General features: G+C 37.8%; 1 protein-coding gene across 7 annotated transcripts in view; it reads right to left on the minus strand.

The window, feature by feature from the left end:
* Window positions 1–27,126, minus strand: part of DYM (dymeclin) — a 439,642-nt gene that overhangs the window by 70,521 nt on the left and 341,995 nt on the right. For all 7 annotated transcript variants that reach the window (XM_032259512.1, XM_032259516.1, XM_032259515.1 and 4 more), the window contains one exon: window positions 10,572–10,754. In XM_032259512.1, the coding sequence (XP_032115403.1) occupies window positions 10,572–10,754 (183 nt within the window). The remainder of the gene's footprint in view (window positions 1–10,571; window positions 10,755–27,126) is intronic.

A 27,126-nucleotide genomic window follows, 5' to 3' on the forward strand; every position in this document is an offset into this window, starting at 1 on the left:
CACATTGCACTTATTCCAAAATTGACCACATCATTGGAAGCAAATCACTCCTCAGCAAATGCAAAAGAATGGAAATCATAACAAACAGTCTATTAGACCACAGTGCAATCAGATTAGAACTCAGGATTAAAAAACACACTCAAATCCACACAACCACTTGGAAACTGAACAACTTGCTCCTGAGTGTCGACTGGATAAACAACGAAATAAAGGCAGAAATACAGATGTTCTTCAAAACCAATCAGAATGAAGACACAACCTACCAGAATCTCTGGGACACCTTTAAAGCAGTGTTGAGGGAAATTTATAGCAATAAATGCCCACATGAGAAACAAGGAAAGATCTAAAATTGACACCCTATCATCAAAACTGAAAGAGCTAGAGGAGCAAGTTAATAAAAAAACTCAAAAGCTAGCAGAAGACAAGAAACACTAAGATCAGAGCAGAACTGAAGGAGATAGAGACACAAAAACCCCTTCAAAAAAATAAATCGAGGAGCTGGCTTTTTGAAAAGATCAACAAAATAGACAGACTGCTAGCCAGACTAATAAAAAGGAAAAGAGAGAAGAATCAAACAGATGAAATAAAAAAAGATGAAGGGGATATCACCACTGATCCCTCAGAAATACAAACTATCATCAGAGATTACTACAAACAGCCTTATGCACATAAACCAGTAAACCAGGAAGAAATGGATAAATTCCTAGACACTTGTACTCTACCAAGACTAAACCAGGAGGAAGTTGAAACCCTGAATAGACCAATAACAAGGGCTGAAGTTGAGGCAGCAATTAAAAGCCTACCAACCAAAAACAGTCCAGGTCCAGATGGGTTCACAGCCGAATTCTACCAGACATACAAAGAGGAGCTGGTTCCATTCCTTTTGAAACTATATCAAACAATACAAAAAGAGGGAATCCTCCCTAACTCATTTTATGAGACCAACATCATCCTGATACCAATACCAGGCAGAGACTCAACTAAAAAAGAAAACTTCAGGTCAATATCCATGGTGAACATTGATGCAAAAATCGTCAATAAAATACCAGCAAACCAAATGCAACAGCACATCAAAAAGCTTATTCATCACAATCAAGTAGGCTTTATCCCGGGGATGCAAGGCTGGTTTAACATATGCAAGTCTATAAACATAATCCACCACATAAACGGAACCAAAGACAAAAACCACATGATTATCTCAATAGATGCAGAGAAGGCCTTTGGCAAAATTCAACAGCCCTTCATGCTAAAAACTCTCAATAAACTAGGTATCGACAGAATATATAATAAAATGATAAAAGCTATGTATGACAAACCTACAGCCAAAATCATACTGAACAGGCAAAACCTGTAAGAATTCCCTTTGACATCAGGCACTAGACAGGGATGCCCTCTCTCACCACTCTTATTCAATATAGTATTGGAAGTTCCAGCCAGAGCCATCAGGCAAGAAAAAGAAATAAAGTGTATTTAATTAGGAAAAGAGGAAGTCAAACTGTCTCTATTTGCAGATGACATGATTGTATATTTAGAAGACCCCATCGTCTCAGCCCCAAATCTTCAAACAGATGGAAGAACATTCCATGCTCATGGTTAGGAAGAATCAATATTGTGAAAATGGCCATACTGCCCAAAGTAATTTATAGATTCAATGCTATTCCCATCAAGTTACCAATGACCTTCTTCACAGAACTGGAATAAACCACTTTAAACTTCATATAGAATCACAAGAAAGCCTGCATAGCCAAGACAATCCTAAGCAAAAAGAACAAAGCTGGAGGCATCACACTGCCAGATTTCAAACTATACTACAAGGCTACAGTAATCAAAACGGCATGGAATGGAATTCCATTACTGGGTATATACCCAAAGCTTATTTCACAAGCTATATATACAAAGACAAGTTGTGGGTTGCATTTGCCCTATGGGTCATACTTAGTTGAATTTTGCACCAGATCTTTAAAACTGATTAATCATAATTACAGTCCCAGTCTGACAGTTCCAACACCTGAGTCATCACTGAGTCTGGTTCTGTTGTCTGTTGACAATATGATTTTTTTTCTTGCCTTTTTATGTCTCATAATGCTTGGCTGAATGTTAGACATCATGTGTAGAACTGTAGAGACAGAGAGAAATACTATTTATGATAAATTTCGGCACATCACTTCTTAGGTCAGGCTTGGAGGTTGAGCTAATTCACTCAGAAGGTGAGCTGAATTTGAGTTTTTCTGTTGCTGTGGCTACCTTCAGTGCACCACATCCTCTAATGATGCCTTCTGCTTTGCTGGGACCCGAAGTGCCCCAGGTTTTTCAACATTCATGCTCCACTTTCTGCTTTCAGTAAGCCCGCATGCCTGGGTCCTAGAGTAGGGTCTGTATCCATGCCCTTAATCTTTCCCAGCCATAGATGCTGCTGCTTGTTACTTGGTACTTGCAAGGCTGGTGGTAGAAGGTAAGGGATTCTCTACCTGCTGTCTGTCCTAAGACCTCAGTCTAAAATGGGGCTCTCTAAGCCTCGGCCTAGGGCATAAGGCTTTCTTAGCTTTCTCTTTCCTTTCTTCCAATGGCAGCCAAACTTTGCCCTGTATCTGTGGTTAGTTGTTGGTAGGATACCTCTAATGATACTCTTATACAATCCTGGGGCTGGGACAGTTTAATTTACCTAGAAGTAGAGATTTACCTAGAAATAGAGATTTTTTTCTTTTACCCTTTACCCACAATGATGAGACTCTATCTACATCCTGAGGGCAATAAGTTTCGCTGCTCCTCCTCTGGCAATCTAAGGCTTTTGCACCATATGAAGGAAAAGGCTGGCAGGAGAATGAGGCTATGCATTTTTCTATATGTGCATCACCTTGGGAGGCTCTCTCTGGCTTCATGCCCTGCCCCAAGTCTCAGTGAAAAACAGCCTGTGAGTGCAAATTCCTCTGGTGCCTCAGTCTCGTAGGTGTTCTGTAATGTCACGCTAGTCCACACTCAGCCTTTAGCAAGTTATTAAAACTGCATGAGATTTCTTTTTACCCACTTGTACGGTGGCCGCCTAGTCCTGTGCTCTGCCACAGGTGATCCACTCCTGGTGTCTCACCTCAGCTTGAGTGGTGGAGGGGCTGATGATCCCTCCTTCGGATCTAGGCTGCTTGCTTGCCCTGTGACCTCAGCTCTCTGATAGGTTCAAGAAAGGTTATGATTTTGAGGTTTACCTCTTTTTCTCTTTGTTAGGGTAGAACTCTTCCTAGCTTTCTATATCCTAGGCAGAAGTCCAGTCTAGGAAATTTATTTTTTAGTAGTAAATTTACTGAGGTAGAATTTCATACAATAAAACAAACCTACTCATTTTAATGGTCCAGTTCAATGAGTTTTGACAAATATGCATACCCTGTAACCAACCATCTCCCCCTCATTATCACAGAATGTTCACTCTGCCTTCCCAGCAAGTTCCGCATCACTCCATCCCACCCATCTATTCTCTGCCTAGAGTGCTCTGTCCCCAGACAGCTGCATAGCTCACTGTCTACCCGCTTCAAGTTTGGCTCAAATGCACCTTCTGAGAGGTCTTCCCTCATCACGTTCTTTAAATTTGCAATCTCCTACCCCCATTCTAACCAGCTCTCATTATTCTCCTTTCTTATTCTTTTTTTTTTCTTAAGCAACTGGGTAGATATTGATGTCATATATTGGGATAAAAAGATTGTAGAAGAAAATGTTTTATATTGTATTGGTTTTTGTAGAAAATAAATAATTATGATTTAAACTTGTTCAACAATTGTGGGACTGTCAAGTCAATAACTGAATGGTCAGGTCTGGAAATACACAAGATCTAATGTGAATTCTATACTGTCCAGAGATAAAAATATTTCTTGTCTTTACCATGCCACACAGTGGTTATAGTTCACTGCATCTGTCCACTATTTATATTCAGCCATTTCTTAGGTAACCAGAAAATGACTTTTATGTTCTCTCATTTGGTGTCATATTCTACCTTGTCTGCTGCTTAATTCAGCCTGACCATATTGCCTTATGTTTTAGATGGGAGAGATATGTGCCAGTGTGTAATAAAAATGTGGGCACTTGAAAAGCATATGTCTAACTCCTTCTGCAGAAGTTAAAAGTGCTCCAAGGTTAGTCACTTCTGTCTTCTGAGATACTGACTACTGCTAAATGTCTTAACCAAAAATATCAACTCTCAACTCCCTGTCCACTAAAAATAACAGTAGATTTGTCTCCCCCACCAACTTTTTTCTTCTACAGTCTTTCACAGAGTTAACTTTGGAAGGTTAACTCTATGAAAGAAGAAAATAGCAAACGCTTGTTTAAGCCAAAATTTCAGGGGTCTTTGGGGGATGGAAGGGGAAGGTAAAGTGCTGAAAAAGGCAAAAAGTAGAGATGTTATTTATATCTTTATCACAGCATTCTTTTCAAAATATGTAAAAGGAATTTAAAATGTTTTTTAAATGAATTTCCAGGGTACCCAGTACTATTTTGGATGATAGTATTCAACAAAAAGTTGTTGAAAAACCTGCTCATTTGGAATCCTACTTAGGTTTATCCAACTGAATGTGGAAAATATGAGATTTAATAGAATGAGAAGACCTGGATTCAGGGCCTGGCTTAGTAACTTGCTAACTAAGTGATCTCAAGCCCACTACTTCCCTAGCCCTCCTAGGGATGGTAAAAGGGCCAATGAGATAAAGTGCCCTGCAATGATATGCGAAAATTATCTAAGACACTGATCCTTGGGCAGGAATGTGTATTAATAGCATCTGAGAAACCTCTCAGTATCTTGGTTTTCTTACCTGTAAAGTGGGATAATAATCCTAGCTCACATGGATTAAGGATGGTAAAAGAGGTAATACGCATGAGGCACCCAAGCCTCGTTCCCATCATTTAGAAGGTGTACTTAAAACTGTTTAGACATTTGTTGATCTGGTTTTAAAAATCGCATAACGGCATATAGCCAAATGTTTTGCCTGAGAATGCACTTTTTACTGAATACAGTTGAAGTGTAAATAAGAGGCCCATCTTCTGACGATGATAGAAAAGTAAGCACTGGGTATAAGTTCAACTTAACATCCTGCTTTTATTTCTACATGGTTCTATACTGTGTGCTTACAGCGATGCCCTTCTACATCCTCACCTCCACTCTGCCTTTCACTTCTTACAAAGGAGAATGTGTTTCAAATGGATGTGGTTTAAATTCTCTGCATGGTTCTCTGTCTCCTTCTATAAAAAAATTAACATGGTCTTTCAGAAACTTTTCTTTTTCTTTTGTGCGTACATGTGCGTGTGTTTAAGAAATGGCATCTTGCTACATTGCCCAGTCTGGTCGTTAATTCCTGGGTTCAAGTGATTCTCCTGCCTCAGTCTACTGAGTAGCTGGGATAACAGTGCACCACCACGCCTGGCTCTCAGAGACATTTTTAAGGATATCAATTGTCTGGTTACTAAGAATGTTCCTCATTTTACCATTGATGGCATAAAGACCAATTTGACATCATTAGAGCTGATCTTCAAAGAGAAAGTAAATATGTTTGTGGATATGATCAGATGGTTTCATAAGGCAACTGTGGGAGCATTTAGTGAATGCATGTAGTGGTTAGGCAGAATTGTTACAAACATGGGCTTTATTATCAAACCCTCTGGGTTTAAGTTCTGGCTATATCACTTTCTGAATATGTGACAGTGAATACGTTACTCTTTCTAACTTGGTTTATCTGTAAATTGAGGACTAAAATGAAAATATACCTCATGGTTTATTTTTGAATGAGGATTAAGTAAGTTAATGCATGTAAGTGCTTAGCAAGCATGCAATAAAAGCTAGTGATGATTAGAAAAGAAGCAAATGGCTTTTGATGTGGTTTAAATAAAAATTTAAAGCTAAATACTCCAAATGATGTGTAATATTGCTTACTGCAGCTATCACCACAGGAAAAAAAAATCTCTGCTTTAGTCTTTTGTCAGAAACACAAAGAAAATATTGCCCATCACAATGAAAGGTACTGGGAATTAGAGATTATTTCTCTCCAATATACTGCAGGCGTATATTACCAGATATATATAGTCCATAGTTCAGGTGACTATCCTTAAAACTTTTTTTAAAGGAAAAAAGAAAGATAGGAAGGAATGAAAACAGAAATTGGAATCAGGGAGGTCCAGAGAAAGGCAAAAGTTAGGACAGATGGGCTAGAGGACTGCCACAAGCGCAGACTGAAATGAATGGGATGACACAGTTTAGAAACACGAAGGCTGAAAATGGACATGCTGGATATTTCTAGGGTGTAAAGATCTGAATACATCTTGGAAAAGCAGTAATATTCCCCAACTCTGGAGCTTGAAAGAGATACATTAATAAACAAATAGAAGAAAATAGTATTTTAACATTACAATGCCCATTCTTAGGTGATATTCTTAGACGAAATATTAGACATCAAGAGTCTCAAGACTATAAAAGGCCACAGTTGGCATCAGATTAATTTTGAAAAGATATAAGGATAGGAAAAGCAGCATGCCAACAGCATAGCCCCACAGGTTTTTGTTTTCTGGGCTAGTCTTTGACCCTTCAAATGACAGTTCAGATGCGAGAGAATGAGACTACTGTAGGTAGATGCAAGAGCCACCCTACCTGAGAAACCATGTCCCAAACAGAAACCAATACCCTGTGACAGTCTCAGCTTCTAGGTCCCTGGAAAGAATGTGCCCAGTTATAAGAGTTTTCTCATTCAGAGAAGCCCAAAGTTAAGGCTTCCTATCAAGTATTTGTGGTTCATTCTTAGTCTTCCAAGTAAAGACTCAGCTTGCCAATCAAATGTCACTTTACCACATTATCATTTTATCATAGCAGTGTTGCTTGGTAACACAACTGACACTCTACCTCCATTAGATTTCCAGAAAACTGAGCAAGAAGCTTCTTAACCCAAGGCCAATTTCTCATGTAAAAGGGGAAAGAGTTTTGTGAAATCTTTACTAACAAGCATAATGAGTCTTAAACTCAGTTTTTACCTCCAAAAATAGTACTGGCAAGAAACAGAAATGAATTTGGACAAACTCATGAATAACATGGTTAGAAGCAGATTTTCAGAAGTAAGTAAATAGCTAGCCTATAAAGTTGCCTTCATAGAGAGAATGATTTCTACTCAATGTTATAATCCATAAGACTGCAGGAGTCACTGTTAAGAGGAATGTACACAAATGCTCTGTTTGAGTTCTGGATACTTTCTTTGAGAGCTGAGATGAGAGCAGGGATGGCATCCTCCCATGAGATGCCCCCCAGCCCCCATGGACTATTTACTTTCCAGTCCTGTTAATGATACCTAAATGATGTTGATATAAGTTTAAGAAAATGACAAGAGTATGCATGGCAAAATATTTTGCTATAGCTGCAACCGTTTGTATATAGCTGAAGCAGCTTAAGGAAAGCCAACGAAAACACTGATTAAGCTGACAAAAGAGAGCTTTAATATTAATTTCTGTTTACCAGCAATCATGAAAATGCTGTGAAAATCAACGAATGGATTTGCAACAATATACTCAACTGCAGGTTAAACTCACATTTAATTGTGTAGATTCCAGAATATCCAGCAGTTAATACATCCTATGTGTTAAGATTCTGGAATGGGAGACTAGTTATGGCCCAAACCTGATTTCGACCAAGTACCTAACAACTACACAAAACTCTATTAAGACGAGCAAAAGATTAACCTACTTGGGTAAGTTGGCTTATGAGAATGGACAGAGACATTCTTAAATGTCTGAAATTTGACCAGAATCTACGCACTGCTGCCACCCTGAAAGCAAATCGGTTTTCACTTAGACGCCACTCTCTACCTTCTCTCCCCATCCGCAACGTAGTTCAGTCTCTATCTTTGCTTTCAAAACTCTGACAGACAGGCTTCTATACTCCAAGCAGGGGCCTAAAGAATTCTTATCTGAGGACATGGACTAGCCCCCAAAATAACATTTAATGATACTGATATAAAAGGGCTCCCAAGGACCATTTGATTAAGAAGAATTTCACAGACAAAAAGTGGCAGAGAAGAAATAATTTAAAAGACTATTTGGCTGGATGCAATGGATCATGCCTGTAATTCCAACACTTTGGGAGGCTGAGCGGGGAGGATCACTTGAGCCTGGTGTTTGAGACCAGCCTGGGCAACATGGCAAGATCTAACCTTGACTGACACACTGACACACTGACACACACACACACACACACACACACACGCACACACACATGTGGTGATGCATGCCTGTATCCCACTTACTTGGGAGGCTGAGCTGGGAGGCCTGCTTGAGCCTGGGAGTCAGAGGTTGCAATGTGCTGTAAGCATGCCACTACACTCTAGCATAGGCAACAGAGCAAGGCTCTGTCTCAAAAACAACAGCAACAAAAAGAATATTTGATAGTTTTGAGCATCAGTCTACAGACTAAAATGGCTCTCCAAGTATCCAATACAATTTTCCAATGCACAGCAAATCATGACATTCCAGAACACAAGGATAAAGAGATCAGAAAAGCTTCCAGAAAGATCAGGTCATATATAAAGGGAGAAGAAAGTTGTTTCAGACATGATAAAGTAAAAAATAAAAAAACCCATCTCATATACACCCTTTTCCCAGAAAGCTACAATCATATACGTTCCGCCAACACAAAGTAGTAAACCAAGAAAGAGGAAGACAGGAGCCAGGCTCAACCACATGACAGCAGCAAAGGCAATTCGCAAGACAGCGCAGCTGTGCAGAATCAGTGCACAATGGGTGTGGCAGGCAGCAGGTCTCCACAGAAAGAGTGGAATTGAGAATGTTACCTGATCTGACTATTTGAAGAGGAGTTTTAGAGTTCTGTTAAAAAGTTTGTAGCTGTGTTAGAGAGTGGACATCTGCAACATATAACCAAGAAAGGTCTAGAATCCAGAACATAACAATAAAATATATATTAACAAGAGAAAGATAAATAACTCAATAGAAAACTAGCAAGACTCTAACAGGCACTCCTAAAAGAGGAAATCTAAAGGCTAATAAACATATGAAACATGCTTATCCTTATTAGTAATCAAGGAATTACAAATAAAAGTATAATAAGATGCCATTACAAAACTGACAAAACTATCAAAACAATTTTTTTATAAGTATGTAAAGCAACAGGATTTCCCATACACCAGTGGCTAGAGTGTAAAATGGTAGCACCCCCATGGAAAATAGTTTGGCATGATACACAACACCCAGCAATTCCACTATTGGGTAAACACCCCAGAGAAAGGTATGTACATGTGCTTACTTATTATTGAAACTATATATATTATGTTTGTTTGATAATTTAATTATTGAATGTCTTGCTAAATATAAGTAATACAAGGACAGGGATGGCAGCTCTTCAGTTTACTTGAGCCAAGCACTGTGAATTATAATAGCTATTTAAAAAATATTTATGGAACCAAGTTGAATCAGAAAACACTAATAAGACAGTAGAAAACTTAGCAAAAAAATTTTTTTTAAAAGGACAGAAAGCAAAAGTTCACAGATCTGTAAAAAATGTTCAACCACACTAGTAATTAAGGAAATTAAAATATGATGATATACCATTTTTGCTATAAAAAGACATTAAAATAATTACACTGCTCAAAGCTGTAAAAGTACACAGATCCTCTCATGGGTCACTTATAGAAATATAATATGATATACAGATGCATACATTCTTTTTTTTTTTGTGAGACAGTTTCACTGCTGTTGCCCAGGCCAGAGTACAATGGTGTGATCTCAGCTCACTGCAACCTCCACCTCCTAAGTTCAAGTGATTCTCCCGCCTCAGCTTCTCAAGTAGCTGGGATTACAGGCATGAGCCACCACGCCTGGCAAATTTTAATATTTTTAGTAGAAACGGGGTTTCACCGTGTTGTCAATGCTGGCTTTGAACTCCTGCCTCAAGTGATCCACCCCCCTCAGCTTCCTAAAGTGCTGGGATTACAGGCGTGAGCCACCGTGCCTGGTCCACATGCATAAATTCTATAGTTTTTCTGGAAAGCAATTTGGCAACTTGTGTTGAATCTTGAAAATAAAGATGTCCTCTGACAGTAAAAACTAGTAAAATTCCAGCTTTAAAACCATACCAAAAATGTAATTTTAAAATATGAGATAAAACTTATTTAAAAACTGTTCATCCATTATGAATTGATACAAAACACTGGAAATAAATGAGCAAAAAAGGGATAATGATTAAATATATTTTAGGACACAAACACAGGCTAGACAGAAATTAAAATGTGAGATTTTCAAAGAATTGATAATAAGAGAAAAATGCTCATGTTCTAAGTGGCATTATAAAGAGCTAATGGCAGAACTTTATTCTAATGGCAGAATAAAGAACTGTATGAAGTATGACTTCAATTTTATTAAATATGTATGCATATATACAATAAACACACACACACAGATTACCACAGTATTATAGCAAAATAGACTGCAAATATAGTTAATGTTGAAAGAAGAAACTCTTACTATTATAGTTCTTACCAAGGCTTATTAAACATTCTCTCCTTTAACACTTAAAAAAGAATAATAATAGATAACTTTATACTTACCAGATCAATATTTTGCATTATATCCTGAAATGAAGGATGAGTCCGAAATTGTTCAAAGAGATCGCGTTTGTACAGCAGGGCATAAACCAAGTTTGGGTTGTGGTGAAGGGAATTTGTCAGGCAGGAGTTGATGATCTCTAACATCATTCGAATCACTTCTTCGATGACATTTAGGTCTTGTGCCTTATAAAGAAAGGAAACCCCAACACAGAGTCAGTCTTTTTCTCCTTGCATTAGAATTAATCAACATAAGAGTAATTGCCATAAAGTTATAACAGCATTGGAAAGATCATGCAGAGAAGCTCATCAAGATGATTTCTGTCAAGACTCTTAAGAATGAGGTTTGTCAGTTACTAAAGAATTTGGGTTAACATTTTTTGAACTTAGTATGGTGATAATTAGGAATTTCATATAATAAATTACAGACTTACCAATCTAGAGGGACATTTGGTGCTTACTCAGCTCATTTAATAGATCCGTATTAGATCCATATTACCCTAAATTGTTAGACTTCCATGATTTAGAGTAGTGCCCATTCCAAGAAAAATGCCTAATTCAGAAAATGACTTCATTTCTCTACACTGTCATTTCAGTTTTTATATTTCAGATAAATAAACTATGATTTTGTCACTGTTTCCTTGGAGTGAACAGTCTTTGGGAATCTGAACATAAAATAGTTACCAAACAGAAAGCTCAAAGTAAGCAATCAGCAAACCTCTTGGAAGAAAAGGGCAATGGAAAGAGCAAGCACATGGGCATATACAATAGACTTTCCTCTCCTCTCCAGTTTTCTATATTTGACAGCTGAAGCAAAAATTATAACATGGATGTGGTTCTCAATGTATGTAAAGGAATATCTAAGACAATCATAAACAAGGATGGATATTTAAAGGGACAAAGGTTTCTACATCTCACTTGAACTGGTAAAATGTCAACACTACTAGACTGTGATAAACTATATACATATAATGTAACATCTAGAGCAAATCTTCCTGACAAGAAACAAAAATACCACCTCCCAAAGTGCGGTGGCTCACACCTGTAATCCCAGCACTTTGGGAGGCCAAGGTGGGTGGATCACTTGAGCTCAGGAGCTCCAGCCCAGCCTGGGCAACATGGTGAAACGCCATCTCTACAAAAAATACAAAAATTAACCAGGCATGGTGGAACACACTTGTAGTCTCAGCTACTTGGGAGGCTAAGGTGGGAGGTTGGCTTAAGCCTGAGAGTTGGAGGTCACAGTGAGTTGAGATCGCTCCACTGCATTCCAGCCTGATTGACAGAGCCAGACCCTGTCTCAAAAGCAACAACAACAACAACAAAAACCGCAAAACACTACAGATATATCAAAGTGGGATTCTAAAATAATTTCCATACAGGAAGGCAGAAAAAAAGGCAAATAAAAAAGGGGAAACAAACTAAAGACAGAAAGTAAAATGGTAGTTCTCTAGTGCTAACTCCATTAATTGCAAATAGTCTGCAATAGTTAAAATCCAAGGCTTGGCAGAGTGGACTGGAAGTACACTACCCCACTATATGCTACATATGAGAAACTTCTCCTATAGTTAGGTTGAAAGTAAAATGATGGAAAAAGACGCTTATGCAAACATAAATCAAAAGAAAGCAGAAGTGGCTATCCAGTGTGCCATATCTTTAAGGAATTGGTTCCAGGACATCCCCCTACCTTGGAAATACCAACAAACTGCAGAAGCTCAAGTCCCTTATATATAATGGCATACTATAGTTGCTCACTCCACCCATAGATTCAAATAATCTGTAAATGTGAAATCCGAGAATATGAGGGGCCAACTGTATGTACTTTAAATCTGCGTTGGTTGAATCCATGCATGCATAATATCCAAAATATGGAGGACTGACTTATATTATTATCAGGTAAAGTAGACTTCAGAGTCTATATAACCTGTAAAATAAAAAATATTGACTATCTGGCTCTTGAGCTTGAACTCCCAACCTCAGGTGATCTCCCTGCCTTGGCCTCCAAAGTGCTTGGATTACCGGCGTGAGCCACCACTCCTGGCCAACTATCTGGCTCTTAACAGTAAAAGTTTACTTCCCCTGCTTGAGAGATGAAAAGATATGCCTATTTCCATACAATTTATCTGTCTTTCTTTTCTTACTTTTTTTGAGTCAGGGTCTTACCCTGTCACCCAGGCTGGAGTGCAGTGGTGCAATCCTAGCTCACTGTAGCCTTGAATTCCTGGGTTCATGCAATTCTCCCATCTTAGCCTCCCAAAATGCTGGGATTAAATGGGTGAGTCACTGAACCCAGCCTCTGCCTCTATTCTCTTAAATACAATGTCTAACATTCAGTTGAAATGCATAAGACACACAAAAAAGCAAGTAAAAGAATCCATGCTGAAGAGACAAAGTCATCAGCAGAATATGACACAGAGATAAAAGATTCTGAAAATATCAAAGAGGGAATCTAAAAGAACTATGATCTACCAAATTTGTTTGAATTAATGGGGAATTTCAGCAGAGTTAAAAAACTATAAGAAAGAGACAAATGGCAACGCTAGAAGTTTTGTAAAATGTGGTAGCTGCAGTTAGGAATGCCTTAAATAGATTCAACAACAGACTGGACAGAGCTTGGGAATGAACTGCAATCTTGAAGGCAGGTTAACAGAAATTGCACAAACTAACCCTGCAAAGAGAAAAAGGAGTGAGAAAACAAGACAGAGAGTCTAATGAGGGCTGTAAAATAATATAAAATACATTAATATACATGCAATTAACTCCTAGAAGGAAAAGAGAGAAAGAATGGGCAAAAGACATATTTGAAGAGATAATGAATGAGCATTTCCTATAAATAATGAAAAAAAAATCAAACATATTTAAGCACGTCAGAAAATACCCATGGTCACCCCACCCCTAAACAAAAACCAAAAGAACACACATACTTAAATCCATCAAATTTAAATTATTAAAAACTAAGGACAGAGAAAATCTTGAGGGCAGCTAAACACACATACACACACACACACTCTACAGAGGTACAAAGATAAGAATCACAGCTGACTGATGAGAAATGATGCAGTCCAACCTAAATGCAGTGGCATCATCAAAGCACTGAAATAAAACAACAGTCAGCCAAGAATCCCATACACAGCAAAAATATCTTTCAAATATGAAGGTGAAACAAATACTTTTTCAGACAAAAATAAGCTGAGATTATTTATTACCTGCACTATGCAAAATATTAAAGGGATTTCTTCAGGCAGGAGAAAATATGAAACCAGACAGAAACGTAGATGTCCACAAGGGAAGAAAGATATTTTTCTTATTTTTAATCATTCTAAAAGAGAATTGACTTCTAAAGCAAAAATAGTAGAGATGTATTATAGGTTTATGGCATATTATAACATGTAAAATATATCATAACATTCTGCTGATGGGCATCCAATATATATCCAGTTTCCTTGTTTCTATGAATAAGGCTGATAAGCCTCCTGGGGAATGTGTTATATATGGGTACTTTCATGTCTCTGGGATAGATTCCAGGAGAGGGATTGCTGAAAAGGCTGTATTTGTAATGTTAATAGATGCCATCAGATTGTTTAGGGTGATGAAAATACATTTATACTGGCAACGTAGGAAGGCCCTTTCTACCATTTTCTCATGGCCAGCAGGCGGTGGCTCAAGCCTGTAATCCCAGCACTTTGGGAGGCCGAGGCGGGTGGATCACGAGGTCAAGAGATCGAGACCATCCTGGTCAACATGGTGAAACCCCGTCTCTACTAAAAATACAAAAAATTAGCTGGGCATGGTGGTGCGTGCCTGTAATCCCAGCTACTCAGGAGGCTGAGGCAGGAGAATTGCCTGAACCCAGGAGGCGGAGGTTGCGGTCAGCCGAGATCGCGCCATTGCACTCCAGCCTGGGTAACATGAGTGAAACTCCATCTCAAAAAAAAAAAAAAAAACAACTCACTACCTGAAAGATACAGGGTAATACATTGTTACTACCTTATTTCCCTGAATGAGGGGCAAACTTCAGCCTTTTTTCATAGGGTGTCATTATTGATCTGCACTTGAGTTGTCTCTTTATATATCTCTAACCATTTTTTCAAGTGAGTTGTTTCCTTATCAATTTTTAAGAGTTCTTTTAATAGTGTAACTCTTGACTCTTAAGAGTCACTCATTTTGTTTAAGTTTTCACATTTATTAATCATAACAGTTTCTTATGGTTTTAAAAATCTGTGTTTATAGTTATGCCTCCTTTCTCATTTCTAAGATTGTTTATTTTTACTTTCTCTTTTTTCCAAGGTAAAACTTACCAGAGGCTTTACTGTTTTTATTAGGGTTTTTTCAAAAAACTAGTTTTTGCTTTTTCTCATCATTCCTTTATTTCTCATTTCATTAATCTGGACTTCTTTACATAATTTAACAATATTTATCTTCAGGCTTTCTCCTTTTTCTAACATCAGTACTTGAGGCTCTAAATTTACTATTTGGCCACAATCTCCAGGTTTTGATATGTAGTATGTATCATTAGTTACCTATTGCTGAATACAAATTACCTCAAAACATAGCTCCTTAAAAAACTAATATGCATGTGGGTCAAGAATCTGGATGTGGCTTAACTGGGTACCTCTGGCTTATGGTACCCTCCAAGGCTGCCATCAGAGCCTTACAGTCATCTTAAGGCATGCATTGGGGTAAAATTCACATCCAAGGTCATTCTCATGTCTGCTGGCAGGCCCCAGGTTCTCACCAGCTCTTGGCTGATGACATCAGTTCCTGGTCACGTGGGCCTCTCCATATGGCAGCCCACAATGCGGAAGCTGGCTTCACCCAGAGGGAATGAGTTGAGAAACGGTAAGGGTGGGCATCAAGATGGACACCAGAGTCATTTGTAACCTCATCTCAGAAGCAACATGTTACAGCTTCTGCTCTATTCTATTTGTTAAAGCAAGTCATTAAGTCCCTCCTACATTCTAGTGAGGGGATTATACAAAAACATGACTACAAGGAGGAAGGGCTCACTGGGAAACCATCTACCTTAAGTTTTGTTCTAAGAACAGTCATCCCTCTATCTACGGGGAATACATTCCAAGATCCCCAGAGGATTCCTGACACTGTGGATAGTACTGAACTCTAGATATACTGTTTATTTCTACACATATATACCTATGATGATAAAGTATAATTTATAAATTAGGCATAGTAAGAGAGTAACAGCAACAACTAATAATAAAATAGAACAATTATAATAATATGCCAGCATCACTAATCTTGAGCTTTGGGACCATTAAGTAAAAGAAGGGTTACGTATAAGCACTGCGACACCATGACAGTGGATTTGATAACCAAGACTGCTACTAAGTGACTGATGGGCAGGTAGTGAAAATAGCATGGATTACACTGGACAAAGGGATAGTTCACGTCCTGTGCTGAACAGTGTGAGATGTCATCACACTACTTAGACAGCATACAATTTAAAACTTATTATTTCTGGAATTTTCCATGTAATATTTTCAGAGCACAAATGACTGTGGATAACTGAAACCACAGAAAGCAAAACTGTGGATAAGGGGGATTACTGTTTATAATAATTTCTATTGGAACTTTTTCTTTAATCCATGAGTTATTTAGTTTACAACAATTTAAAAAATGTGACTACACCATGATATTAGTGAATGTGGTCTCTATGATATTAAATCTTTGTCATGTTTTTGAAGTTTCTCTATTTAGTGCATGGTCAATTTTTACAACATTTTATAACAGATATCATAACAAGTTCCCATTTCCTGAAATGTTATTAAAAATGACTACTTTTTAGATCTTCTATATCCTTACTTTTACGTGTAACTGATTTATCAGTTTCTGATAGACTTGTGTCAAAACTTCCTATGATTAAAGAATTATCAATTTCTCCAAGTGACTTATGTATTCAAAGGGACCACAGGTTCATGATTGTCATTTTTTAAAAAACATTTTCGTCATGACATGTTGTCTATATTGTTTCTTAAACACTTTATTAAAGTGTCTGTTTACTGATATTTTCTTACTACAGTATCTTCATTTTGTTTAGCATTTACTATGTGTATCTTTCTCCAGTCTTTAATTTTTAAGTGTTCTGTAGTGAAAGCTGAAACTGTATATAGTTAAAAGTAAGTATCTGGCTAGGACTTGTAATTTCTTTTTTTTTTTTTTTTTTAAGGCAGGGTTGCTCATGCTAGAATGCAGTGGCAAGACACTAGCTCACTGTAGCCTTGGAGGCGTGCGCTCAAGCGATCCTCTCATCTCAGCCTCACAAGTAGCTGGGACCACAGACATGAGCCACTGAGACTGGCTAAATTTTTATTTTTGTAGAGACAGGGTCTTGCTATGTTACCCAGGCTCATCTCAAACTCCTGGCCTCAAGTGCTCCTCCTGCCTCAGCCTCCCAAAATGCTGGGATTACAGGCATGAACCACCATGCCCAGCTTATATTTTAATCTAACTGGGTAATCTATAGTTTTATATTTTAGTCTAATCGGACTTTAAGTGAGTTTAGTTCATTTACATTTATTGTTACTATTGGTATCTTTGCACTGATCCTCACTGTCTTATTTTGTGATTCCTGTATCAGGCATCTACGGGTGTTAACAAACTACCCCAAAATGTAGCAGCTTAAAACAGCAATAATCATTCATTTTGTTCTCTGAGTTGGGCTTAATGATAACAGCTTGTCCCTGTTTTATGTGGCATTACATGGGGGCTAGCCTTCATGACAGTTCAACGTGGCTGGTAAATGGTGCTAGCTGTGAGCTAGGGGCTGTGGATCAAGGTCTTTGATTCTTCTGCACATGGCCTCTTCCAGGTTGCATGAGCTTCCTCACAGTATGCAGGTTGCAAGAGATGTAATTTTGAAAACAACTTAGTGTCACTTCTACCATACTCTGTTGGCTGAGGCAGTCACAAAGGTCTACGTGGGTTCAAGTGGAGGGAATACAGCCTCCCTTACCTGATGAGGGAGTAGCAAAGTTCTAAATATGTGGGGCAGGAGATATTGTAGTCATTTCAGAAAACATAACCTGCCACATTTCCATTTATCATCCTTTATCTCTAGTTCATTTCTTCCTACCTTGCCTTCCTTTTCTAACCTCTGCTGAATTGATAAAGCTTTTTATTACCTTGCTCTGCCTTTTCCTCTCATTGGTGTGAAGTCTAAAGATAATATTTCTATTCTTGTAAGGGTAGATCTTATATTTGAAACATAAGCTCCAACTTTTAAAGTACTGCTATCCATCTCCTAAATAAGATTCAAGGAGGTTAATATACTTTCATTCCTCCTTGAACAGCAGCCTGAGACTTCATCCTCCTTCTGTGTTATAGTTGCTTAGATTTTTAATTTCTTCTTAAAAAATATAAATTGATTTTTGAAAAGCCAATGGTTAAATTTACATATTAATTTCAGTACATAGCATTGTTTCTTGCATTCTCCTTTACAGATCCACTTTTCTTCCACTTGAAGTACATCCTTTAGTAGTGCTTTCAGTGAGGGTCTATAAATAATAAACCCTGTTAGGCTTTGAACGATGGACATATGACTTTGTCGCATTCACTCTTACATTAAATTTTATCTGGGTGTAGAATTCTAGTTATTTTCTTCTGCATTTTAAAGATATTGTTTCATTTTATTCTGATATCTATTTTTGCAGTTAAAAAGCTTATTATAAATGTAACTAGTATTCCCCTGTAGATAACCTGTTTTTTCTTTTTGATAGCTTTTTAAAAAGATTTTATTTTCATCCTTTAATTCAGGGGTTCCCAACCCCTAGGCCACAGACCAGTACCAGACCACACAGCAGGAGGTGAGTGGTGGGCAAGCGAGCAAATCTTCATCTGTATTTACAGCCATTCTTCATTCCTCACATTACTGCCTGAACTCCACCTCCTGTCATATCAGTGATGGCATTAGATTCTCTTAAGAGTGCAAACCCTATTGTGAACTGTACATGTGAGGGATCTGCGTTGCACACTCCTTCTGGGAATCTAATGGCTGATGAACTGAGGTGGAACTGAGGAGGTGATGGTAATGCTGGGAACAGCTGCAAATATAGATTAACAAGCTCAGTGCTCCCCTTGATTCTACATTATATTGAGTTGTATAATTATTTCATTATACATTACGATGTAATAATAATAGAAACAAAGTGCACAATAAATGTTATGCACTTGAATCATCCTGAAACCATCAACCAGTCCATGGAAAAATTGTTTTCCACAAAACCGGTCCCTGGTGCCAAAAAGGTTGAGGACCGCTAGTTTACATTCTTCAGTTTCACAATCACAAGTCTAGGTATTGGCTTATTTTTATTTTTATTGATCTTGCTCAGTATATTTGGAGTGCACTTTTGGCCTGACAACCTAGTCTCTTCCATAAAGATAACTTGGATAATCTTTTCTAGTTATTATCTTCCAATTTATTAACTCTCTTTGATAGTGTCCAGTATAGATCAATCTTGTCTACTAAGCTTTGAATTTTAATGATGATACTTTTCATTTTAAGCTTTCTAGTTAACTAGTTCTCTCTCACAGTCATGTTATTTCATTTCTTTGTTTTTATTGTACAAGTATTCTTTTTATGAATATTATTCCTTCATTTATCTTTGAGACTCCTCAAAGTATTTCCAAAATTATTAGTTTTTAATTCTACTTAAATTTACCTTAATTATGATAATCTGTTATCTTTTTATTGTTAGATTTCAGCATGTATTTTGTTATGCAACCTTATCTAATATGGTTTAATACTTCCAATCTATAGGTGGCTTCCTGGAGTCTCAGACTGAAACCAGGTCTCACAATTGGTACCTCGCTGCTCCTGCCCTGCAATCGCCCTAAAGACAGTGCTGGCAGGGTCTGTCACCACGCCAGTATCAGTTTACCTAAAGATCCCATGGTGAGGCTCTTTCTGTGTACTCCTGCCTCCCTAGACATAGAATTTAACTGTTATTATTAACACATTTATTCAGGCACTTTATTTCAATAAAGGATCTAGTCCAGCTCCTAATTTCTAGCAGGGAACCTGGCACTAGTGTCCTGCCTACAGTAGCTGAGCTCCCAACCATTTCTCCTCCTTCCAGCGCAGCAGGCTCACTGTTTTGACTGCTTTTTCTGTTTTTGGTTGATCAAGAAATAGCTGTCTCATTTTGGGAATTGGCTATGTGTTTGAAATGTTTTCTTTTTATGATTCATCTATTATTGTTATGTTTTTGAAGCAAAGAGGAGGAGATAAGACTTCAAGTTTGGAACTAACAAGATAATCTTGACCAGAAGTTCTCTGAATTATATTTGCTTCTCATTTTGGTATTGAACTAATACAGAAGAAGGAAGAGACTTCTAGCTTCAGAATTCTCTCTCATGGTTATTTAAGGGCAACCCAATGAAATAGCGTGACTACTTTAGAAATTTAATCAAGTCAAAATATTAGCTTTCTGTAGAATTTTATTTTCATATATATTTTATACACTCACTTATGCTAAGTATAAGCCCTGATATATGAAACTTATACTTCAAAAATTATTTATCTGTGGATAGCTTACAATTTCTGCTTTCAAACACATTGAGAGTTTATTCTCAATGTTTAAATAAGTAATTTGCTGAAAGAAACAGGGTGACATACCATCTCCTAAATAGGTACCTGCTAGTTCAAACCCAGGCTAAAATATCGACCATTTATTTTATTCCCAAGAAAGGGAAAGTATAAGATAAAAACCTTAGGCCAGGTATAGCAACTCATACCTGTAATCCTAGCACTTCGGGAGACTGAAGCAGGAGGATCACTTGAGGCCAGGAGTCAAAACCAGTTTGGGCAACTGAGCAAGACCCCATCTCTACAAAAAAAAAAAAATTAGCCAGGTGTGATGTGGTGGTGCATGCCTACAGTCCCAGCTACTCAACAGGCTGAGACAGGAAGATTGCCTGAGTTTAGAGGTTTGAGACTGCAGTGAGCTATGATCATGCCACTGCACTCCAGCCTGGGCAACAGAGTCAGAACCTGTCTCAAAAACAAACAAACAAACAAAAAAAAAAAAAAAAAAGAAAGAAAGAAAGAAACTATATTAATAAGCATGCTCTACCTTAGTTTTCACTTTGCATGAATCTGACTAAAGGCTCTTTAAGAGTTACACTAGCCCTCTTATTTTTAAAGGAGTTATTGGGTATTTTACCTAACCACTCTTATATTGTTCCTGTGACAAATTCTAATATTATCTTTTATAGGTTATATTCAGTTGCAGATTTATAAATTAAATGATGAGAATACATAGTTTCTAGCATTACTCAAATTGACAAATTGACTAACAACATACTATGGGAAGTTATAGCAAACACATTTTATATGATACCATATTTGGCTGGACTGCCATGCTAGAAAGAGTCTTTTATATTTTAATGTATAAGTATTTTGAAAAAAAAAATGAGAAACATAATTCAGAAATAAGTTTAAAGAATAGCTAATTTTCTGTCAACATTTGCTTTAATGTGTAACACTCTAAATAATTTAGGTTATTAAAATTTCAATATAAAGAATCCCTATAAACCCCAGTATAAATACCCTTTTTATGAGGTTAAAAATAGTTTCCTTTCTGCTTATACCCAGGGGTGAAATTCCACATATTTGACAACTAGTTGGCACTGCTAGTTCTAGCGGAGGCAGGTTGAGCACAACCAGGACAGCCCGACTAAGCTGCATTGGCTCGATGTCAGTGGTAGCAGTGACACAAGTACTCTCAAGAACTTTCTTTCAAGAAAGAGAAATAAGATGACGTTTCCTTGAAATCAGGTCTACGTTAATTGGTTCTACTATATTCCAAACACGATGCCAAGAATTTCTACTTTTTTCAATTCAGCAATTCTTTACTTCTGACTAATTCAGTTATTATCTAAGCAACTAGAAAGCTTAGAATTTGATCAAAGAATCATAAAATCATAAAACACACTCAGAAAATACAAAAGACACTAACGTCACTCCCCTTAATGCTAGAATCCCTTCCATAAAATTCATACTAAGTGGTCAACCAGCCTATCCCTGAATACGGAACACTTTTGAAAGGCTCCTGGTTCTTTCTATGCAGTACAGAAAGCTGTTGCCGTTTAGCAGAAGTCCATCTCCCTACTCCTACTCATTGGTCTTCAGTCTATTCCACTGTCATAGCTATCATCTTCTTCTCAAGCCCATCAGCAATTTCAAGTGTCCCTCATCATAGCCTGGTTTAAAGCCTTCTCATCATCTTATTCACACTTTGCTAGATGTCTAGCATTTGGACTGTTTTGATCACAGATGTAATTCTGTGTATCCCATTATCTCCATTAAGACACATAAGTATATATGCATTTGTAATCCTTGCAACTAAGTCATTTTTATTTTTAAGTGACAACAGTTCTCTGCTAACCACTACTTTAATTATCCTTTATGGAACGGCCAGAGTTCCTACTGTGTAAGTCGTTTCCTGAAGACCACGCTCTGGAACCTCCCATTGGCGTTGGAAGATCAACTACAGCTTCTAGGCACTGAGTAGATCATGAAATATTCACCAGCCACAGGGGTAAATTATGTACCATGAGACTCTGATTAACTAAAAACGAAGATCAAATTTTTGGCTAATTCTAATTTCTAAAGGAAACTATCTCAGCAATTATAATTTCCCAGTTATTTGAATCTTCAACTTGCTGCTATGCTACTACTGGTGCAGGTATCCACTACACATGGTAATAAACAAATGAAATCCTTTCGTTTCATTTTTTAAAAGCATTATTGGGTTATAATCACCACTTGTAAAAAGAAGAAAAAGTGTGAATTTGGAGTTTCTTGAAAAGTATAAAACCATCCAAATTTCATTATTTAAATAGACCTTAAATGTTACCTAATCTCATTATTTTCGTGTCAGAATTTCAAATGGTCTTTATTTGAAGACCATTCTATTTGGTATCTTTTTCATAAAGTTTAAATGACGTAGCATTTGTAAAGTTCTTAAAACAGTGTGTAACACAACAGTAAGCACTATGTGAGTGATATCCAAAACATCCACGGATATATTATCAAAGTATTTTCTAGGAGAGAAATCATTTTAACTTTAGACAATATCATAAAATAAACAAAAATATACATGGCTTTTCAAAGTTGAAATTACTGTTAAGTGCAAAGAACTCAGAACCCATGTTTTTTAGTTTTAAATGTTAAGTCCAAAATCCCACTCTTATTAATTTATAAAAGTAGTCAATGTATAGAAAAACTGACTTGCATTTATGAAATAAGATTTTACAGAAGACACACTTTTGAATATTAACCATATTTCCTCTGTATTGTGTCAAAATTGGCTTTGTCAGAGATATAATCTGATGGCTCATCAGTAGAGCAGCCATGCTATTTTCCTTTCAGTGCATACAGCTTCTATAACAGGAACAGATCCCAGATCAAACAGGCTTTCTCCTCCAAAAAATGGGCATACTTATTTTACCGCAGACAATTTCAAATGTAAAAACAAGAAAAGGACCCCATTTTCAGATGTTTCTGATACATCATACATGTTGGGAATGAAAGCTCAACAAATTCTATGCTACATAGTAATTTCACATCAAATAGACCAGTTGGCAGTTGTGGGAATGTTTTACCTTCCATAAGAGTCAGTTGCCTCTCATTCTATAAACTTCCTTTTCCTTTTAAGAGGGAATTTATACAGTTAAATAGTTTCAAGTCTTTATTTTTAGTTTCCTTAGGAGAAGCATATGTATCTTGTTTGTATTAGTTTTGGGGGGATTCCAAGAGAGTTGTCTAAATTTCCTGCATTTTCAGCAGAAAATAAAACCTTCAACAAAATTAATGGGATTTTGGCAAAAGGCGGGAGTAGGGGGAGGAAATGCACAGGCAAGGTTCTCTTTAAAGTTAATGCGCCAATGGCCTTCAAAGGCAATCACTTGGTGATAGACTCTTGTTATCTTTATGTTGTTAATTCACTGGCGCACACACTGGAAAGCTTTGTGGCCATGTTATTTCTGCCAGAACAGGATTTGTCCCAAAATATTGAGCTTCTGATAGAAAGAACAGGTTTTACATTACACACAAAATCATGGCTGAAGAATAAATCCTGTGACCTAAAAAGACAATGGGTAACCTTAATAAAGTGGTTTGAGGGGGGAAAGGAGAGAGTCTTTACAGCACTACCGGTCTTGTGCGGGAATGTAAAACCATGTGGTCTTTTTCTACACTCCTTGGACGTGGTTTGAATGAGACCCATGAGCCTCAACCACAACACTCTGGGAAGTTGTTCTTTAACATACAGTACCGCAAAGGCACTGGAGTCAGGGATAAGAGAATGGTGGCTGCCAGGGGACACTGGCTAAAGTCACATTTTTCTACATCTGAAGAGCCAGAGAAACTCACACAAAAAAGAATGTTCTGATGGAAACCCCACAAAGCTGCAGCCCCTGACAATCAGATTATATTAGCAGGCCACTTGTGCTGGGCAGAACTTGGGGTACAGAACAGAGTTTCTCACCCTTCTTCAGGCCCCCTGCCAGCAGAAGAGACAAGCACATACCAGAGGTTGGGGTTCTGTTTTTAAAAATTCAGCGTTTTACCTTACGTATTAGTGTTCATTTTCATTCTTCTTAGAATATATTGGTGTTTTATTAGAAAAAGAAATCCCTTTCCATAGCCTATGAAAAGTAAAATCTGAGTAAAACAATACTCTAGGAAGATGTGTCTTTTTTTTTTTTTTTTTTTAAATGGCTTTAACTTTCTACTGAGTGCCTCCTCTCATCCCAATCTGAGATCCAGGAGTCGCAGCACTGCCAATAATTAGCTGTGTGATCTTTGCTACATCACTTACTTGAGTTACAGGTTTTATTTGCAAAAATAAGTACTTACGTGACTTTTAAAAACCCCTTCCTATTCTCAAGTCTCACCTTCATAAAGTATTTAGACAATACTGAACTTGGAAGGCAAATTTTATTAATATGACCAAAAATGTAATTAATTGAAAAGTATTCAGGGTAACTTCAAACTTAAGAAAACTTCAGAATTCAGATTACTCTGCCACCTTGAATAGAGCCATTATTAGTTTTCAGAAGAAGAAAAAAACCCAAAAACTTTTACAAATAAAAATGCACAAAGCTAAGTTGCAAAATAATCATTCACCAACCCAAGGAACCTATTAATTCTTCCGTTTTCAATATATGCTATTTATCTTTGATACTGTTCATACACAGAAGGGAAATAATCTCGAAACTTGTGTGTCATGGATTATACGTTGACTTCAGAGACCTATGACGCTTGATGCCTTTTTTTCATTCTTTCTTGGGAAGAAGAGTCAGTGATGCCAAAAGAAGCAGTAAAGGGTCACATATAGGGGTGCAATAAGCTCAAGTTAAAAATAAAGGGAGAAAAAACTCCCAGTCCATGGAGAGAAGCTCCAAATTGGGTTCTAGTCCCACTTTTGCCATGGACAGGGCAAGTCACTTTCTCAGGCCTCAGTTCCTTCAAATGTAAGACAAATAGGCTCTCTAGGGGCACTTGGGGACACATTATAAGGAATCTGGGCTGTGGTTTCTGTGTAGAATGTGGACAGTAACAAAGAATGACTCTACTTAATGAGGATTAAAAAAACAGATAATTTAATAAATCTTAAATCTTCTTCAGAGACCTATGACTTCAGAGACCTAAGTTCATCAGAATATGATTTCACAAGGCAACCAGAGAAATGAATTCCAATGAGGGCCAAGTCCCTCTTCTAAGGGAAGAAGGAACACAAACACTCACCTTTGGCTGAACATGGAAGGAGAAAGTAATGTCCACAGAAGTGACTAAGAAGAAAGCAGCTAAAATGCTGATGAATTACTAAAGACTAAGTGTGGTCTAATGTGTCAGTCTTGAAACCTGAAGCCCAGATGCAAGAGATTTTATATTCGCTTAAGAGCTCTTTCTCACTATCCTCTACTAGGTGCTCATGAGAAAGACTGGTATGGAGCAGGAGATTGAAGAGGGACCCTCTACCACTGCTCAAGCTTGCAGGAGGTGATGACTGCTGCTGGGGACAGGCTCCAAGACTTGCTTGCCTCCTTGACCCTTCTCTCGTGCTAAGAAAAAGCCTTATGCTGAAGGGCAGCAGCAGCAGCAAACCCCTTGGCCTGTAGCACAGGCAAATTTTCATTGTCTCTAGGGCCTTGCAAAGGCAATCACTTGGTGATAGACTCTTGCTATCTTTATGTTGTTAATTCACTGGTGCAGAAGGTAGAAATATAACTTGTCTGCCCCTGAACAAGAGGTAGGAAGCTCTCTCGCCTCCAGGACATAAAGATCCAATCCTGCTGACAGAGAGATAAAAGCAAAAAAACTTTCTAGTGTTGGGATTTGAGGCAGGAAACCAAGTTGAGTTCAGGATCCTATACCCATATCAATACCAAGCACAGGTCTGCTACCACTGGAGAAAGGACAGGAGTGAAGACAAAGGTCTACCTCTGAGATCCAGGTGCACACAGGGACTCTCAGGATTGAGACTGGACTATAACAACAGAGAGATCTCTTCTCCAACCCTACTGCTGGGACTGCTGAAAACAGAGTAGTAAAGAAACACTGAAAAAAGCCTCTGATACTGCAGGCTCCACCCTTTAAGCATAAAGTGAGAGCTGCCAGGGGATTCTGAAGCTGGTGGTGCACTGAAGACACAAAACCCAACTCTGCTCAAGTTCTGACTACATGGAACCAACTGCACATTAACAGCCTAAAAACAAAGGTCTCCCCATTTACAGGCATAAATGCTTTTAACCTCAGATGTTAATGTCCTAGAACAATGTCTAGCATTCAGTAGAAAAACGAGACACCTGAAAAAATCATATAGTCCATAATGGACTATATGACTGGGTAGGCACGACGACAAATACCGGGTTGGAGTGGCAATCCAGGCATGTTCCTGCCCTCACACGGGTTACCATTTAGGGGAGAGGCCCCCTGTGAAAGCACAGGGTGCTATGGGAGCACTTGGAATAGGGTTGGGGGTTTTGTGGGGAGGAAGACAGAGCCATAGGCCCCAGAGTCAGTCTTGAATCCCAGCTTTTGCATATGTTAGCTCTGTGTCCTTGGGCAATTCACTGAACCTCTTTGAGTCTCAGCTTTCCCATGAGAAAAATGAGAGAACGACTTACTTTAGAGGATGTGAGGATTAAATAGTGTATTTAAAGCTATCTGTGTCTTGTGGAGCAGATAAAGGGTGTTCCTTACTTGCTGGTTATTATAATATCACAAACAACAGACAAAAGGCTAATCCGAAAAAAGAAGAAAAAAGGAGGAAAACCACAAATACACAACTTTAAGGTGACAAAGAGAAAGTGACTACAGACATGGATGAAATTTCAATCATCCTGCCTTGCAGATGCCACTGTCTTCCTGTGTCCTTACAGGGCCTTCTGAGAGCAGCATGCAAACGAGCAAGTGAGCTCTGGTGTCTCTGCCTTTTCTTTTTTTTTTTTTTTTTGGCAGAGCCTCGCTCCACCACACCCAGCTGACTTTTTAATTTTTTTATATTTTTCGTAGAGACTGGGTTTTGACATGTTG

Source organism: Sapajus apella, unplaced genomic scaffold (assembly GCF_009761245.1).
Source record: "Sapajus apella isolate SASKATOON/1434 unplaced genomic scaffold, GSC_monkey_1.0 scaffold109, whole genome shotgun sequence".
Lineage (NCBI taxonomy): Eukaryota > Metazoa > Chordata > Mammalia > Primates > Cebidae > Sapajus > Sapajus apella.